This window comes from Sarcophilus harrisii, chromosome 3, assembly GCF_902635505.1.
Source record: "Sarcophilus harrisii chromosome 3, mSarHar1.11, whole genome shotgun sequence".
NCBI lineage: Eukaryota > Metazoa > Chordata > Mammalia > Dasyuromorphia > Dasyuridae > Sarcophilus > Sarcophilus harrisii.
Window position 1 is genome coordinate 429,165,338 of NC_045428.1, and position 19,813 is coordinate 429,185,150.

Sequence of the window (19,813 nt, forward strand, 5' to 3'; positions counted from 1 at the left end):
TTTAATTTTATGAAATGAAAATTGTCCAATTTCCAATCAGACTTCCCAAAAACTATTTTGATGACCTAGAAAAAATAACAACAAAGTCCATATGGAAAAACAAAAGGTCAAGAATTTCAAGGGAATTAATGAAAAAAAAACTCAAATGAAGGCGGCCTAGCTGTACCAGATCTAAAATTATATTATAAGGCAGCGGTTACTAAAACTATCTGGTATTGGCTAAGAAATAGACTAGTTGATCAATGGAATAGGTTAGGTTTAAAGGACAAAACAGCCAATAACCTTAATTATCTAGTGTTTGACAAACCCAAAGACCCCAGTTTTTGGGATAAGAATGCATTATTTGACAAAAATTGCTGGGAAAATTGGAAATTAGTATGGCAGAAACTAGGCATTGACCCACACTTAATACCATACACCAAGATAAGGTCAAAATGGCATGACCTAAGCATAAAGAATGAGATTATAGATAAATTGGAAGAGCATAGGATAGTTTACCTCTCAGACCTGTGGAAGAGGAAGGAACTTATGACCAAAGAAGAACTAGAGATCACTATTGACTACAAAATTGAAAATTTTGATTATATCAAATTGAAAAGTTTTTGTACAAACAAAACTAATGCAGGCAAGATTAGAAGGGAAACAATAAACTGGGAAAACATTTTTACAGTCAAAGGTTCTGATAAAGGACTCATTTCCAAAATATATAGAGAATTGACTCCAATTTATAAGAAATCAAGCCATTCTCCAATTGATAAATGGTCAAAGGATATGAACAGACAATTTTCAGATGATAAAATTAAAACTATTACTACTCATATGAAAGTGTTCCAAATCACTATTGATCAGAGAAATGCAAATTAAGACAACTCTGAGATACCACTATACACCTGTCAGATTGGCCAGAATGACAGGGAAAGATAATGCATAATGTTGGAGGGGATGTGGGAAAACAGGGACACTGATACATTGTTGGTGGAATTGTGAATACATCCAGCCATTCTAGAGAGCAATTTGGAACTATGCCCAAAAAATTATCAAACTGTGCATATCCTTTGATCCAGCAGTGTTACTACTGGGCTTATACCCCAAAGAGATACTAAAAAAGGGAAAGGGACCTGTATGTGCCAAAATGTTTGTGGCAGCCCTGTTTGTAGTGGCCAGAAGCTGGAAAATGAATGGATGCCCATCAATTGGAGAACGGTTGAGTAAATTGTGGTATATGAATGTTATGGAATATTATTGTTCTGTAAGAAATGACCAGTAGGACGAATACAGAGAGGATTGGTGAGACTTACATGAACTGATGCTGAGCGAAATGAGCAGAACCAGGAAATCATTATATACCTCAACAGCGATACTGTATGAGGATGTATTCTGATGGAAGTGGATTTCTTCAACAAAGACAAGATCTAACTTAGTTTCAATTGATCAAGGATGGACAGAAGCAGCTACACCCAAAGAAAGAACACTAGGAAATGAATGTAAACTGCTTGCATTTTTGTTCTTCTTCCCAGGTTATTTATACCTTCTAAATCCAATTCTCCCTGAGCATCAAGAAAACTGTTCGGTTCTGCACACATATATTGTATCCAAGATTTACTGTAATCTATTTAACATGTATAGGACTGCTTTCCATCTTTGGGGAGAGGGTGGAGGGAGGAGGGGAAAAATCGGAACAGAAGTGAGTGGAAGGGATAATGTTGTAAAAAATTACCCTGGCATGAGTTCTGTCAATAAAAAGTTATTTAATTAAAAAAAAAAAAAAAAAGTCTTACGTTGCAAACTAGAGTATACTCTTAGCTGCTACTGCTATTTTTTGGTCATATTCTCCACTTGGAAAAAGCAGGTCACACATTTCCTGACTAATTTTTAGAATTCTTTAGTTTTCTTGATCTACCAATTGGTTTACACTGGCAAAAATTGTGTGAAATTATATAATTGTTTTATTGTCATTCTCTCTATGTCTTGGCATTCACAACTTAGTTGAATTAAACATAAATTCTAGGAAAAAAAAAAAGAAAAGAAAAAAAAGAAAATTGTCCAGTTGATCAAAAAGTACAGAGATAAATATTTAACAAATGGCTCTCCAGGAAAAAAAAAAAACAAAAAAAAAAAAAACATGATAAATTTTTTTCCTATGTCACTTTGTATCTAAGACAATCAATATAACAATAAGTCAAGCTTTTATTTATGATATTTCCCCTATTTCTGAGATCTAAATGTACATATTGAAAATTTCAATAATGTTCAAGTTCAAATTGTGCTAGCATACTGCTAATTTAATCTTCTGTGATTTGCTCTAACCCTGGTTTTATCATTAACTCTTCCCCTATCCATACATTTTTCAGGAGACATTTTGCTTGTTTTTTTTTTTTTATATACATGATAAATTCATTTGAAACTTACATGAAATGAAGTTCTCATCTAATTCTAATTTCTGCCAGATTGCTCTCCACATTTCTCAATAGTATTTGTTCAATAGTGAATACTTAATCTAGTAAGTGGGGTTTATAGGTTGATTGAATCAAACTCTACTTTAATATATGACTTTAACATCTGTACATTGTATTTCTGATCTTTTCCAGTGATTAACCTGTCTTTTATTTAACCAGCACCATGTCATTTTGATTATTATTGCTTTCTAAGATATTCTGAGATCTGATTTCTTTCTTTCCTATTTGTCTCATTATTTCCTCTATATCCTTTTATTCCTCCAGCTCAATTTACAAAATAATCACATGGTAGACTGATTAGTATGGCATTGAATGTATAAGTTAATTTAGGGAGTACTCTTATTTACTTATACTCTCTTTAAATCTGAAAGATAAAACATGCAGTTACTGAAAATTGCAATTCAATATTACTACATTTAAAGTTCTCTATCTGCAATGCAGCAATCAGGGTATAGAAGTGGCCTGGGTTTTTTAAGATAGTACCAGCTCCAAAAGGAATACATAGAAAAGGCTTTTAGTAAGGTTCAAAGACTAGTTTAACTGTGCTTGCAGAAACTTATCACCAGATTGGACACAGTAATTTTGAAAGACTCAAGTACCAAACACCAAGTGCTGGAATACATATTGATGAAAGAAGTATCTAAGAGATAAAATCATAGATCCTTAAAACTACGAAGTTCATTCTCAATGTTCCCACTTATATCTTAATTTTCCTTCTATGTTTTAAGCACTGAAAATTATGACAATTATCAACTTTGTTTCATTGTATAATGCCTGTGGCTCCTATTCACAAGTTACTAAGTCCCTTCTATCTCCCCTATTGATACACGAAACCTCATTCATCCACAAGAGAATCTTACCTCTTATTTTAATCAAAAATAAATAAGAGGGCATCTGTCCTGAGTTTTCATTTATTTCCTATTCTGACATAAAATTCCTTTATGCCTTTCCAGTCTTGTTCTTTGATTCATTCTCTAAGAAAGAAATTATTTTCTCTTTAATTAGCCTTCTTTTATTTTTAATTAGCCTTAAGTAAATTCTTTCTGGATTCTCTGAAAAATTGACCCAACAATCATTCTTTAAGTTTACTCTTTATATATACATATGTGTGTGTATGTGTGTGTATATATATATATATATATATATATATATATATCTGTATACAAATGTACAGATACATTTACATGTTTCTGTATATATCTATGTATATTCACTACCATCTCCTATAGATTAATTTTTCTTTATATAGGAAAGCTCTGATCAAGATTTCTAGTCCTAAGACCTCTCCCAAATGAGACATCAACATGTCTCTCTCTGGGGAATTTCCACTTGAAGAGTTCTCAAATAAAACTCATTACCACTCAAGTCTGCCCCTCCTCTAAATTCCCCTATTTCTGTTGAAAGACACTACCATCCTTCAAGTCACCCTTGTCCACAACTTTTTATTTGGATATAATAGCTTACTCTTCCCACTTCCTTAGTCCCTTATATCCATTTACTTGCCAAATTCTTTTAATAATACCTTCAGAATACATCTTATATGAGCATTCTCTTTACTCCCAAGATAAGAAATCTGGTTCAGACTTTGTTACTTCTTAAGTGAACTACTTTGAATAAATTTTAATTAATCTCTATCATAACTGATCATCTCCTAACCATTCTTCAAACAGCTGCCTAAATTATCTTCCTAAAACAAGGTCTGGCCAGCTTATTTTTTTCTACTGAAACAGCTAGGTGGGTACATGGATGCAACATTGGGCCTAGAGTCAGTAAGAATGAAGTTCAAATGTGGACTCACACTTGTTAGTTATGTGACCCTGGGCAAGTCCCTTGACCTTTTTTTTAACCTCAGTTTCCTCCTCTGTAAAATAAGCTAGAAGAAGAAATGGAAAAGTACTCAGTATCTTTGCCAAGAAAACCCAAAAAGGGGTCATGAGGAAGAGAACACAACTGAAAAATGACTAAACAATAATAAAATGACAATCTCAATTTAGCATTTACAGGCTTCTAAAATATGGTTTCAACTATTTTTCCCATCTTATTTCACCTTAGTATTTATTCAGATTTCCATATTTTACCTTGTTGTACTTGAATAAGCAATCCCCTATTCTGGAAATATTTTTTCCAAATGGAATTTTTTAGTTGCTTCAAATCCTCATTATGATATCACTTTTTCAGTAAAATCTTTCCCTGATGTTATGGGCCAGAACTTGAAACAAGGTGCTAAGTCAGTGGAATTGATATAGACAATGATTATTTAGCATGGTATTTAATAGTTCTCTGGTTCAGTACATGTACTTAGTACTCACTATAGTTCCACAAGATTCACACCTTTAAGAGAGCAAATATAAGCTAGGAGTCTCAACAAGGACTCAGTCCTGGAGATTCAGAAGCCAGAGAAGGCAGTCGGGGAGAACTAAGGAAGACAGAGAAGTGGTGGCAGGCTGTCCTGTGGAGACCACTGAAACCAAGATCCGGAAGGCCTTCAGGAAAACCAGCCAAGCCCCAAGTAAAGGAAACAAGGCTTTGAAGGAGACAATAAAGGATTTGGACTTTAACTCTTGGCTGCATTTGGGGTGTTTACTGAATTGAAATGAAGACTGCTCCCAGAGAACCCCAAGAAAACCCCAAAAAAGAGATTACATTTTAAAGAACAGTATTACACCTGATGCTATTATAAATATTCTCTTCTTTCTCAAACTAAGTGTATTAATATTATATATTATTTATAAAATAGAAGTTCCTTAAGAATAAAGGCTATTTCATTTTTTTTCTTTTAATCCTCACAATCTGTAAAACAAAATTACCAAAATATCTTTCTTTCCTACTACAAATTTCAAACCATCATTATAGATTCTTTAAACCATAATTGAAATTTAAATAGGATCTTAGAAGTCTTTTTGGTATGGCTAATTCTTAACTGCAAAAAGAGGATAACCTACTTTTTTTTAATCTCATGAATAGAATATTTTATAACATTTGCCACAATCTTTATAGGTGGAGAATTTTAAGGTATGGTTTAAATCCTTCCTGTTTTAAAAATAGATCACCTTATGTTATATCATTCCTACCAAGCTGGAAACATTACAGTTAAAGGCCTAGAAATGAAAAGTCATCTGAGAATTAGTGTAATATCAGAATGCTCAGAAATAATATCCCAATATCAGAATAATTATCAGAAATGTTCAATATCTTAGTATCAGAAATGCTCAGTCAGCAAAATTTTGGTCATTAAGTGAAATTTGAAGATTAAATAATTCATGAAAAATATCTATTAAGAAGCATCATGCATGCTTCTTATAATGATAAATGATAAATTTATATTATATATAAGTATAATCATGTATAAATAATGATAAAACAATGAATATTTTGAAGCAAATTTTTTTTTTAACTATTTTGCAAGTTTTTCCTAATCACTTCAATTTGCTGGCCTTTTTCCAAGATCACCTGAAGAGATTTCTATATAATGTATGACAATATCTCTGTGATATAAGGATATAGAATAAAAAATTGATTATGATATGATAGAAAACTCAATGGACTAAGAAATCAGGATGAATTAGGATTCTTCACTAAGCCTGACTACATGGCCTTGAATAAACTATTTGATTTCTATGAGTGTTGGTTTTCTCATTTTTTAAAAAAGATAAATTTAGAAAGTATAAACTCCCCTTCAGTTCTAAGATCCAATCTTTCTACCTAAAATGCCCAGTCCCTGCCAAGCCATGAAGATTTCTTCAATTTTTTGTTGCAACATTTAACTGTCAGACTATTGGCAAATAGCTAATAATCATCAGGAAACTACTCCAGAGCTTTATTAAATATGGTTACTAAGATCCATACAGATGGTCTAACTTCCAAGAAAACATTTCAAAAAAAAAAGTCTTGCATTGAAAGAAAGTGTTGATTCGTCAACAACCCCAAATATTCAGAGGACCAAATTAGTTTAAATTTGTTGATTCGTCAACAACCCCAAATATTCAGAGGACCAAATTTAAACTAATTATATACATATTTATGCGAAATATGTATATAAAAGTATTGAAGACTGAATGATTTGATCATTTGATTGTTATCTCATGATTTTTTATTAATAATCCTCTCATTTTGGATCATGCTTACAAATGTGTTATTTTAAAAATATGGTAAAGTACAAATCATTACCATAATCTGGAAATTCAGCTGGTTGCAGCTAGAGGAAGAAAGGGCACAATTATAACATAACTATGCTACAAAATTCAAAATTTTTATATCTATGATTAGTACTGTTTGTATAAAATAAATCTGAGGATAAGTTTGATTCCCTATGCTTAAAGAGTTTTAGGTAATAAAATATTATGCCCTACACTTCTACCAATAAGATCATTTTAACCAAAAAGAAAAGTTTTACTTTAAAATCTCAAGACATTTATCATAAAAAGTAACTCTTATTTCAAAGACTATTATGAACTATAATTTAGACAAAATCTTTGTTCATTAAGTCTGGGTAGTTCCTTCACTCCAGGATTGTTCATGATTCTTTAGGTCAGTTAGAAAGAAAAATGGTAAGAAAGACATGAGACACTTAAATGTATTAAATGAATTTAAGTTAATAAATTTAACTCCTTTAGATGCCCAATGAAAACAGTTGTTCTATAGCTCTAGACGCTTCAAAGCCTTCACATTCCTGAGCCTGAATTCACATCTAGAATGAATATGGATCAAAGTATAGTATTTTCACTTTCTGTTGTTGTTTTTTCTTTTTGCTTATGCCTTTTCTTTCTTTCTTTTTGTTTTTTCCCCCCTTTTGATCTGATTTTTTTCTTCTCAGCATGACGAATATGGAAATGTGTTTAGAAGGATTGCACATGTGCAAAGTATAATACTTGCTATCTATGAGAGGCGGTGGAGGGGAAGAAAGGGAGAAAAATCTGGAATATAAAGTTCTACAAAAGCAAATGTTGAAAACTATCTTTGTATGTATTAGGAAAAATGAAAAAAAAAAGCTACTTTTAAAAATCGCCAACCCAGTCCTTAAAGATGATCATAGAGTCAAAGGACTACAGATTTAGAACTAGAAGTCATATAGTCTAAGCCTCCTATTTTCCAGTGAAAAACATAAGATCAAGCTATTTGCCCAACATGACAGGTCAGGATGCCTCAGGGTCAAGGTAACAGCATCAAGGGCAGGAATTGAACTCTGACTCCAAAGAAAGTGTGTTACACATTGTGATTCATTACTATTCCTTCTCTGTGATAAACTACTCATATAAAAAGACATAATTATTATAATCCCAGTATTGATGGAATAATGGACATTCACCAAAATTGTAAAATTCTCTGCCTAAATAAACTACAATTTTTTAATATATTTTAAGAGTTGTTAAAAATATAATAGAGAAAAATCAAAAGAAAAGCATTAATACAAAAAGAACTCTTGGAATGATGTATTACATTCAGAAAGTGAAGAAATATTTTTAAAAATATAGTACTTCTACTTTATGTCACTTATAACTTAGTGCTTCAATATTAATTTTTATTCAAAACCAAATCATATCAATGTAACAACAGGGTTGTAAGGACTTTAGTGAGAATGCATAATATAGTCTTACATTAAGTTAGGATTTTGAATGTCAATATTTTCATTGTGAATTAAGTGAAAACATCCTATTTCCCTAATGTAAAACACACTATGAGGTTCTTCAAAGTCTTTCTTCATATTCAGTTTCTTTTTCCAATACAACTAAAAGCTAGAGAGGATCTGCGAGCTACAGAATACTAGAAGCACAATAATAATTATGCCCTTCAAAAGGTGTTAAAGTATAGGAAAGATTCTATTATAGACAAAACAAAAAGTGAGCAAATTCATGCAAAATATTTTAGTTGTTTTAAGTTCTTTGTGTACTCTTTACTAAGGATGAGGAGTGGAGGGAATTGAAGTTCACGTATTTCAGCATAAGCCAAGTTATCTATGACTTTGATTTCCATGCCTTTTGTTATTTCCTGTTTTTCTCATTACCCTGAATCTAAATAATATTAAATTAACACAGGAATTTTTTAAAAATGTATTTTAGCTCTCCTTATTGCATTGTTTTAACAACTACTTTTCTCGTCTCACAAAAATAAGTCTTATCAGACTTATTATTTTTGAATAGATTAACAAAATATTTTGTCAACATAAAATTAAATGAAGGGTAACCACACACAAGAACTTGGGGATAAAAAATGCTTAAGAAGAAAAGGAATGAAAAATTTTGTAAAGTTTTAAAAGCCATATTTTAACTCCCCAAATTATTATTACTTCTATTTTAATTTAAATAAGAACTGGAGGCAACTAGGTGGCACAGTGGATAGAGCATCAGCCCTGAAATCAGGAGGACCCGAGTTCAAATCTTATCTCAGACACTTAACACTTCCTAGAAGTGTAATCCTGGGCAAGTCACTTACCCCCAATTGCCTTAGCAAAACAAAACAAAACAAAACAAAACAAAAAAAACAAACAAACCACTTATCCTAGATGCTAATCTATATTAATTTTATATCTGTAGTTTGATATTGCTCATAAAATGATTAACAAAATGCTTAATAATATACTACCTTATATCCAGGTCCTAATTGATGTATTGCAAATATCTGTGCTGGGTTGAGTGCTTCACTGAACACATAAACTGCACCAAGTTGACCACAGAACACTCTATTTGCATCAGCAGTTTCTGAAGATCCAAGAAAGCACTTATCATAGCTCTGTTGAAAAATAAAAAAGCACATACATAATGTTAAAATATGCTATTTTTGAATGACACCTGAACAAAATACTTTTCCTTTCAATACTATTAATGTCATAATAAAAAAAATTAAGATTAAACAAACTTTTAACAGTAGTTTGCTTTAAATAATGCTCAATATCTCCTATTTTAAAAAATAAAATGTACTTACATCTATTTTCAATATTCATTGATAACTTTTCTGACAATGACCTTAGTTCTAATCATACCAAAATAGTAAAAATTATAAAAAAAATTAAAAGATAATATAGAAAATAAACTTACATCATTTGTGTTAACATGCCAGGCCATATCACCATATGAAACCAGCTGACCATTAACATAACATCGTATTTCACTATTTCTCCAGCGGTTGTAGATGTGAACAATGCTGATCATGTACCACTTAAGGGAATTGGGGGGGAAAGGAGGGAAAGGGAACAATGTGCATAAATAAATTTTTAATAATTACGACAAATAAAAATGATTAAAATGTTCATGTCACACAAAATAAAATTCAATTTATGATAATTAAATTTTAAAGTTTCCAACTATGTATTTCAGACTAGTAAAAAAAAAAAGTAGTTTGCTTTACTAAATCTGCTGCTAAATATTTATACTCTATTTTTAGGTCTTTGTTATCATAATTAGGTACAGATGAAATTCCCTATTTTGTGGCTATCATTTAATTTTTAAAAAATAAATATCTTTCTGAAGAAATGCTTTATATTAAAGCTAAAAAATTCACTAAGACAATAATCTAAAACTAAATTCTACCTTTCTGAAACATAATCTTTTTCTAATTTTACTATTGCTATTAATATTAATAATCTTAAGAGTTATAGTCAGTTCTTCTTTATTCTCCAACTTCCCTGAATATAAAATTTTAAAGTTTCAGCAATTGTATTTTTAGACTAGAATCAGGGGTCCTCAAACTATGGCCCGTGGGCCAGATGCAGCAGATGAAGACATTTATCCCCCTCACTCAGGGCTATGAAGTTTCTTTATTTAAAGTTTTTGTTTTTACTATAGTCCGGCTCTCCAACAGTCTGAGGGACAGTGAACTGGCCCCTTATTTAAAAAGTTTGAGAACCCTGGACTAGATCTTTCATCAGTCTGTCAGTTTTCATTCCAATTACTAACATATGGGTTAGACTTTTTCTAATAGCCTCCTACTCTCAAGTCTACTGAAGGCAAATAAAAAACTCTGTCTAAAACAAGATATATACAAAACAAATTTGGGATAGTTTCAGGGGGGGGAAAAGCATTATATTTAGGGAGGAATGGGAAAAACATCTTATAAAAAGTGGGATTTTAACTTGAGACCTGAAGGGAATCAGGGAAGCCAGGAAGCAGAAATGAGGAATTATATGCATGGAGGATAGAGAGTAAAAATGCCTGGAGTCAGGAGATGGAGAGTCTACTTCAATTCAAGGAGGGGAGTGTCATTGGATCTCATATCAGTGGACAAGTGGGGTGAATTGGGATGTTTAAGAACATGGTCAGACTTGCCTTTTCAGATGAATTTGACAACTTAGGGTAGCATGTATAAAGTACAAAGAGAATTCAGGCAGATCAATAAGAAAGTTATAATAGTCCACATATGAGATGATGGCAGCTTATGGTAGGATGGTGGCAGTATCAGTGGAGAAAAGAAAGCACATATAAGAGATGCTATGAATTTTGAAACAAAAGGGCTCAGCAAATCCCTCTCTACAAAGATGAAGAGAGATTCAAAAAGAAGACTGAGAAAAAGCCATTACATATAGGCATTAAAAAGGGTTCTAGTAAAAAAGTTAGCCATGGAATTGAATCAGATTCTTATTCTTATTTCTTTTCTCTCTGTTTTGTTTTCACACAAAATTATTAAAAAATCTTTTTGTATAAATACAAAAAGAGTTAACAGAGAACATTTTCCCTCCTTACAAATCACTGCCAAGAAAAGAAAGGGAAATATCACCAAAATATATAAGACTTCTGCTATATGTTAAAAGAAAGCTGGGAAGCTATCTTTATTACCATTGTACCCTATTCCAACTGATACTACAAAGAGCCAATGAGACTGCTAAATGAGATGCAAATCTGAAAATCTGCAACATAGACTATATGTATCTCTGAAGCCTCAGTTATAAACCTCACTCAGATGTCTTACTCCACTATTTCCTTCTTCACCTTATCTCATATGAAAAGGTAGTCATTCTCTTAGACATTACTCTACAGTGTCCCATCATCCTATTATTCTATACTATTTTCATTAAGCAGATTTCCTTCTCTACTTCAAGCTAATTTCAAGTTCTTTCTATATAATTATTGTCACTGATGCTTCCAAACATGGCCATGTCTCTCCACCAAATCCATAAAAAACCCTCAACTTAATTCAACTATCATTGCTAATTATCATTCTATATCTCTCCTGCATTCTCAATTATAGTTCCTCAGAAAAAGCCATTTATAGAGAGTGATTCCATTTCCTCACTTTCTTTTAGGCCTTCTATAATCTGACTCTAACCTCAACATTCAACTGAAAATGTTTTATACAGTTGTCAATGATGTCTTCAAGTTTTCCTCCTTTGCCAATTATTTCTGCCTTCCAGGCCATAAATTCTGCTTTCAAAATATGCATTTTTTGCTATCCATACCTAGAGAAAGAACTGATTTCAGACTGAAGCTTATGTTTTTTAAAACCTTTTTTTTTCCTTGAGGGGTTTTTGAGGTGTGGGACGATAGGGGAGATATGTTTCCTTTTGCAACATGGCTTTTATGGAAATTTTTGCATAATTTCATATGTACCTTCTCAATGGAAGTGAGAGTACAAAAAGGAAGAGACAGAATCTGGACCTCAAAGTTTTAAAAACAAATGTTAAAAAAATTGTTTTACATGTATCTTGGGAAAATAAAAATATTAAACATTTTTTAAAATCTTGTATTTTTCTTTTAAACCATTTACGAACAGATCTTGTTATAGTCCCATGCTATCTTGAGGGACTTCTGCTTGAGATAAGGTGTTAATTCATTTTCCTTTGTCTTGTTATATTTATTTATAGACTTCTGGCCTCTTTGACCTGATCTAAGATAATAATTCCTTCTGTTACTAATATCTTTCTTGTTTGTATATTTCCTTATGTTCAAGGTACTTAATTTAGTACTTAATTCAGATCTTTGACAATTTCAGGTTATTGTTGTTTTATTTTCCTAACACTTATTCTCTTACACTTTCTCCTTTGATAATGATTTCTCAGGAAACTGGACTTCAAAGCCTTCTCAGTCTCTTCCCAAGTCAGGAAAATCACAGGTAATTCACATGACAGGACAGAGCTGGCCCAGCTGGATAATGGACTCTTTCCCTCAGGACAAGTGGAAAATTCCACTGCCTCCCACATGTGTCTTGCCCTAGTTTCGTCTGTTTATTCTCCAACTGTTTGTTGGAAACAGATAGCTGCCACTGTAGCTATCTCAGCCTAATCTTCTGTTTTTTCACATTTTCTGCAACTAGAAGGAGAGAAGGAAGGCTTGAGTGATTCAGTTCTACAGTTCTACTATTGAACTGTGGCGGGTAATGAGACAAGGAGTACTGAGAAAACATGTTAAGAATTGGAGGTCAGTCTTCTCTTCTACTTTTTTTCACTGAACTGTTTTCTTGTTTGCTTTCTAGATATCTGGAGATAGTTGACTGCTTTATCTCAAGGGCGATTCCTATTATAGAGAGGTTTGAGAGGTCATGAGAATCAGGGTAAAAAGTCTAATCTTCAATTTTGCTGAATGGAATGAATTGAAAACCTTAATGATGTCTTTTCTGCCTAATGGCCTTTTCTCAGTCTTCATTCTTTTTGACCTCACTGCAACCTCTGACACTGCTTCCTACCCTCTTCTTGATCATTGATCTTGTTTTCATGATGCTCCTCTTATACTTCTACGTGACAGAAGGCTACTCCTCTTACATCTTTGCTAAATCTTCATCAGTGTCAGAACACTGGAAATTCCTTAAGGATTCAACTTGTATCATTTTCTCCTCTCCTTTCATACTATTTACTTTGGTGTTCTTATGAGCTCCCATGAATTCAATTAATAACCCGAAGCAGGTGATTCTGAGATCTATTTGTCAAAACAACCTCTCTCAACCAAAAGTTTCCTGGTCATCTCAAACTGAACATCCTACAGACATTCCAAACTCTGTCAAAAACAGTACTTACCTTTCCCTCTAAATCTTCTCTTTCAAACTTCTCTATAATTCTCAAAAGTACCATCCTCTTTCTAAATAATATGGACTCACAACCTCTTCCCCATTCTCAACTCCTCATTCACTCCACATTCGTAGTTTGTTGCTAGATTCTGTTAATTCAATGTTAACAATATGTCTCCTCTACATGCATAAAGCAGCCATTCTAGTAAAAAGTCTTGATTACCACATATCAGGCAACTGTCTTAAACTTAAATTCCCTGTGTAACATATTTTCATTAGAGTATATTTTCTACTCAGAAACACCAAAATAACCTGACCATATCACCTCCCTGTGTAATAAAGCTCATTATTACCTCTAAAATCGAAAACAAAACAAAACTAATTAGCTAGTAACGTCCTTCATGACATGAACTCTTCTAACTTTTTCAGTTTCCTTAAATAATATTACCTTCCACATTCTCTGAAATTCAATTGATCCTACCCTCCTTACACAAGGCACTCTGTATTGCCGATAACTAGGCATTTTCACTGGTTGTCCACCATACCTGGAATGCTCTCCCTCCTCATCGTTCCCTCCTGGCTTCCTTCAAATCTCAGCTAAAATCTTACTTTCTGAAAGAAGCTTTCCCAGTCCTCCTTCATCTTAGAGTCTTCCCTTTAAGATTGTCTCCAACTTATTTTGTATAAACTGTCAAAAAATGGAATGAGTTCTCTCTGGGTCTAGAAATTGAGTAATAATTTATTTTCTATAGTGATATATTGCTCAGATCCCAGGGGAATAAAACTATCCATTTGCAAAAATATGAAAGTTTGGTGAACCATTCATGCCATTAAAATCATTAGATCTAATAAATGATTTCAGGGAAGCAGAATACACAAATCACTTATCAAATAAAAACTACTTTCTCCTATATTTCTCTGCCTTTCAAAGTCATCAGAGCAAAATTCTTAAATCTAAATGTCTTACAAATAATGAAACTTTTTGTCATCAGGATTTATTCCTCCTTCATTAAATGGTTGTAGAACATTAATTTAAATGACAATGAATACAAGTTAATTCCATTTTGAAAATGTCCAGTTACCTTCTGAGATAAATGGAAAAATACAGAGGAATGAGTGCTGGATATTATTGTTCCATCAGTGTTCACTGTTTTAGTTTATACTATTTTGTTTAACAAAAGTCCAAGGTGATGATAACATGAAATAATTATCCTTTACAATATGCTGACATTTAATTTAGTCTTGGCAATTACAAATTTCTGTGTAAACTTGATAAAAGTTTATAGAAGTTTCAAGAATACGCATAACCTACACTGTAGCTTTTTTGGTAGAAGAAAAGGGAAGTAAAAATCTGGGGATGGTTTAACCAAGGAAAAAACTTTTACAGAAGCCATGACAATTTTCAATTTGAAGAATTTGTCACATGAAAGAAGGAACATACTTTGTTCTAGTTGATTCAGAAGTAGAACTGGGACCACTGAGTCAAAGCTCAAAAAGAAAAAATAATAAAAATACCGAGGCAAGAAAAAACTTCATAATAAAAATATTTATATAAAAAGAGAAAGAGACTCTTGGGAAGCCGTGGGTGTCCCTTTCTTGGAAATCTTCAAGCTAAGACTAAATGGGAATATCAGCAATCATCATGAAAACAAGCATTTACATAAAACTTTTTTATTTGCAAAAGTACATTAAAAAAAAATTATCCTATGTCAGCCAATAATAAAGATTCTTATTTGTGTATGAGTTATACTAGATGGTCCCATCCAATTCAAACTATTCACAGTATGAACTAATTGTTCTTCCAGTTAAAGGCCTCATCTCCATAAGCCTCAGTGATATCAGCAACATCAAATTTGTCTTCTTGTTAAGATGTGTCCTCTGTTTTGCCTGTTACCCACATGTTGTCAATCTGTAAAAATATCTAAGGCCATGACTTTATTGAATGTTTTCTTCAGCATATTTTAGCTCCTTTGAACTTTTAGACCAAATAAAAATACTTCCAAAATACAGACTAATTTATATTGTAAATCTTAGAAATAAAAATACTTCACCTAAAAGAAACATTCCAAAAACATTTGCATTTTTACTTACTTTTCGTGGTTGAAAATCATATTTCACACAGTGCTGAAAACCTTTGCCCTTTGACTTCAGTGAAGTAACTATTAAACAGTTGCCAACAAAATGAGCTGAATAACCAACACCTTTGCTAGTACGAAAACTGTTTTAAAAAAAAAATAGGAATAAGGAATTAAGCTGAGTAGTATCAAACTCTAACTAAAAATAGATACACAAAACTTCTCATATAGAGTAGAATAAGTATATACTTTCAGATAAAACAATAAAATGTAATATGTTGAAACATTTTGAGTACTTGGGGGGGGAGGTGCACAGAAGCAATGGTATGAAATATTGAAAATAATAATTTAAAAATTTTATTATTTTTAATTTTAATGTTATATTCAGGTACACAGAATAACACATTACTGGCTCAAAAATAATGACAGAGGTCCTGATCTATCTATCAAAAGCCATTATCTCACAATAGTAAAAGATTAATAATTTTAAATCATATTTACATGACATTATAAGTTTTTTAAGCAGCTTTACATCCATCATCTCAACTGATCCTCACAATAACCCTGTGAGTACTACATACTTTTTGCTCTTATTTTATAGATGAAAAAACCAATGCACACAAAGATTAAGTGACTTTTCCAGTAATCTCAGAGCTAGGCACTCAGAAATTCCCCTAAGATTTATCTACTAAATCATAAATGTGTAGCCAATTGTTTATTGGGGGAGTGAGAGTCCCCACTCTAGAAGCTTCCTATAGCAAAGAAATCATAGTTCCTTTGCAAATTTGCTTACACACAAGGTTGAAGTCTAAGATAAGGCATTGGTGACAAAATTTAAAATGAAAAAAGTCCCTATAGCTCTATTCTGCCTGACAAACATAAGATAATTTAAGAAGGGAGAAAGCACTAATAACTTATAATACTTAGAGACATTAATCCTAAGAAGAAGACGGCAAATGATAATAAATGCGAAAGAGCTTTTTCCATTTGAAGACCCGAGTTTAAATTTGACTTCAAATACTTACTACCTGTAGGCAAGTCTTTTAACCTCCATTTGTCCGAGTTTCCTCAAATGTAAAATGAAGGGAAATTAAGAGCACCTACTTCATGGAGTTGTGAGGATCATATGAGATAATGTTTGTAAAAAGCACTTAGCGTAGGGCCTGGCACATAGTTGACACTATAAAAAAAAGTTAGTTATATTTATCCTTCTCTTTTAAAAGAACAACATAAAGCAGGATGGCACATTATAATTATTTATCTTCCAGCTCTGAAACCTTCCTCAGCAACTAGCACTTTCTTACTCTGGAACATCCTTTTGCAATGCTAGACCCTTTTTCCCAGTTATAAGTAACTTTGAGACCTCCATATTAAAAAGAGTTGTAAGCCAGCTTTCCATCAATCCCTTTCTGAATCTCTGGACTTGGTCAATAGACCTCAGCAGTTGTCTGAACCTGAAATTTTCTTTAGAGTCTTGGGACATCTCATCCTGGAAACATCTTTCTGACTTTCTCCCCTTTCCCCCATTTTTAAGGCTCTTACTGGAGCCTCCATTTTGGAAAAGAACCTAGGTTAGCCCTCTTTCATACCTTTCCCAATTCTGACATGAATCTTGATAGGTACCTTTTCTTACAGCTCCTACCTGTCAGATCCCTTCTGTAAGTTTCCCTCCACTCCACCCCATTAAGTCAAGTGCATCAAGGGAAAATACTGTGTTTCTTTTTGCTTTTATTTTTATCCCCAGCACATAAGAGAGTTCCTGTCCCATTGCTATTTTTCAGTCCTTCAGTCATGTCCAACTCTCTGTGACCTCATACATCATAACATGCTAGCCTCTTCAATCTTCCACTATCTCCTAAAGTCTATCCAAGCTCATGTTCCTTGTTTCCATGATACTATCCATCCATCTCATGCACTGTCATCCCTTTCTCGTTTTGTCTTCAATCTTTCCAAATATTAGAGGCTTTTTCAATATCCACTATCTTTTCATTAGACAACTAAAGGATTTAAAAGTTTCAGGATCAATATCAATATCTGAATTTCCAGTGAATAACCTGAATTTCTCTAAATATGAACTGATTTGATCTCCTTGTTGTCCAGAGACACTGAACACCACAACTCCAGCACCACAACTTGAAAGTTCTGATCTTTCCTTATAAACCAACTCTCACAGTCATATCAATATTGCTACGAAAAAAAACTGTAACATTGATCTCGTAAACCTTAGTCAGCAAGATATCTCTATTTTTTGAGATGCTGTCTATATTTGCCATAGTTTTTCTTCCAAGGAAAAAGCATGTTTTAATTTCATGGCTACAGTCACTGTCTGCAGTGATTGTTGAGCCCAAGAATAAAAATCGTAATAATATAAAATCTGACATTTCTTCAATTTCTTCTCACTCTATTTGTCAGAAAGTAAGGAAACCAATTGCCAAGATCTTAATTATTCTGATGTTAAGCTTCAAGACAGCTTTTACCTCTCCTTTTTCACTTTCATTAAGAAAGCTTCTTCACTTTTTACTATAAGAATGATATCTGTATATCTGAGATTTTTTATATTTCCTCCCACAGCCTTAATTTTGGCTTTTGATTCATATAGCCTGGAATTTTGTAAGATATACTCTACAATACATAGCTTTGTTGAACTTCATTTCTAATCTTAAACCAATGAACTGTTCTATGTTCAGTTCTAACTGCTATTTCTTGCTTCCTCAGGAAACAAATAAGATAGTTTGGTACTCTCATTTCTCCACATTTTGTTGTTATACGCATAGTATAAAGTTTTAATGTAGTTAGTGAAGGAAAAAGTAAAATTTTTTTTCTGGAAAAAAACTTCCATAATTTTTTTCTTGCTTTCTCAACAATCCAGTAAATACTAGCAATTACCTCTTCTTAATCTCTTTTGCTTTTAAGTCCCTTCTGTCTTTGATCATGTCCATTTTTGCATGAAACGTTCCTTTAGTATCTCTAATTTTCTTGAAGAGATTGGGATTTTTCCTTTTTTTTTTCTGCACAACTCAGTTAAGAGAAGTTTTTCCCTCTCCTATTTCTTAGTTTTACATTTGATTAAATATATCTTTCTCCTCTCTTTTCTCTTTTACTTTCCTTCTTTCTTCAGCTATTTATAAAGCCTCATTAGATAAGTCACTTTGTTTTCTTGAACCCTAACCCTAAATTCGCTGCTGCCTCCTATAAAATATTTCTAAGTTCTTTCTATAGTTCTAAAGGAACTATATCTACTGGATCTAATTCCTTGAAACTATTTACAAGTTCCATTTCATATTAGTAAAGAATGTTATTTGATCATACTTCTATGGTCTGACTTTTTCCTACATGATCTAAACCATAATCACATAGTACTTAATCACTAAATAAATGCTTATTTGCTATTAGCTATAATAACCATAGTAATAGCATCCAGTTATGATTTTTGTTTCATTTTTAAAAGATAACTAGCTCTCTTAGAAAGACAGGATGGCAACTGTGGACAGAAAAGCAAGTCACTGAATCTCTCAGTATTCAAGGAAACTCTTTTCAACCATAAATTGCAAAGAAAATGTCAACTTTGACTTGCAGTGGTAGAGTAACCAGACATATAGGAACAATCAAATAACATTAAGAATCAATGCTATTTATAAAATTAGTGATTATGTCACAATTATGTTGTTTTAAATTATGAAAGAGATAAAACTATAAAGTAATCATACTTTATATCTGATGTTTTATGCACTGACTCTGAAATTAACTACAAAAGAAATTTCTAAAAACCTTTCCATGTAAAAGTTTTAGAATGACTGTTCATATTTGCATGCATGTATGAGTATGCATGTGTGCAAACACACATACTCTCATTCAAATCATTCACTTTTTCCCCAGGTGAAGATGTATCTTTTAGATTGTTAATGTAGCCGGATCAGAGACTCATTCAAAAGGTACCAGTCAGCTGAGATTTCTCCCTGGGTCTGGCTTTTTATTGTCTGCTGTATTCAAGTAAGAAGGGATTGAGGCAATTAAACTTTATCTCTTTACTTGTGTGATAGCATATAGCACAGCCCCTGAAAGCTTGACTCTGTTGTTACCTCTATTGCTGTTGTGTCTAGAGCTGAAAATAGCTATAATCTTATAAATTTCAAGAGATCAGGAGAGTGAACCAATAGGCAGTCCTTGAGAATCCAAACTGAGTTTTGCAGTTAGCCAAACTAAACAATGAAACCCCATGGATCAAGAAATGGAAATTTGGATAGGGAATCATTCAGTGGCAACAATTAGTAGGAACATGAACTTGGTACGATGAATGCTCCTTTGAAACTATAATAAACATGAGCCTATACTCCCTATGGTCAGAGACAATATGTA

General features: G+C 32.5%; 1 protein-coding gene across 5 annotated transcripts in view; it reads right to left on the reverse strand.

The window, feature by feature from the left end:
- The window catches only part of NBEA (neurobeachin), a 727,838-nt gene that overhangs the window by 603,236 nt on the left and 104,789 nt on the right, over positions 1–19,813 (reverse strand). For all 5 annotated transcript variants that reach the window (XM_031960710.1, XM_031960705.1, XM_031960707.1 and 2 more), the window contains exons 6-8: positions 15,474–15,600; positions 9,488–9,607; positions 9,036–9,182 (exon numbers count right to left, since the gene is read on the reverse strand). In XM_031960710.1, the coding sequence (XP_031816570.1) occupies positions 9,036–9,182; positions 9,488–9,607; positions 15,474–15,600 (394 nt within the window). The remainder of the gene's footprint in view (positions 1–9,035; positions 9,183–9,487; positions 9,608–15,473; positions 15,601–19,813) is intronic.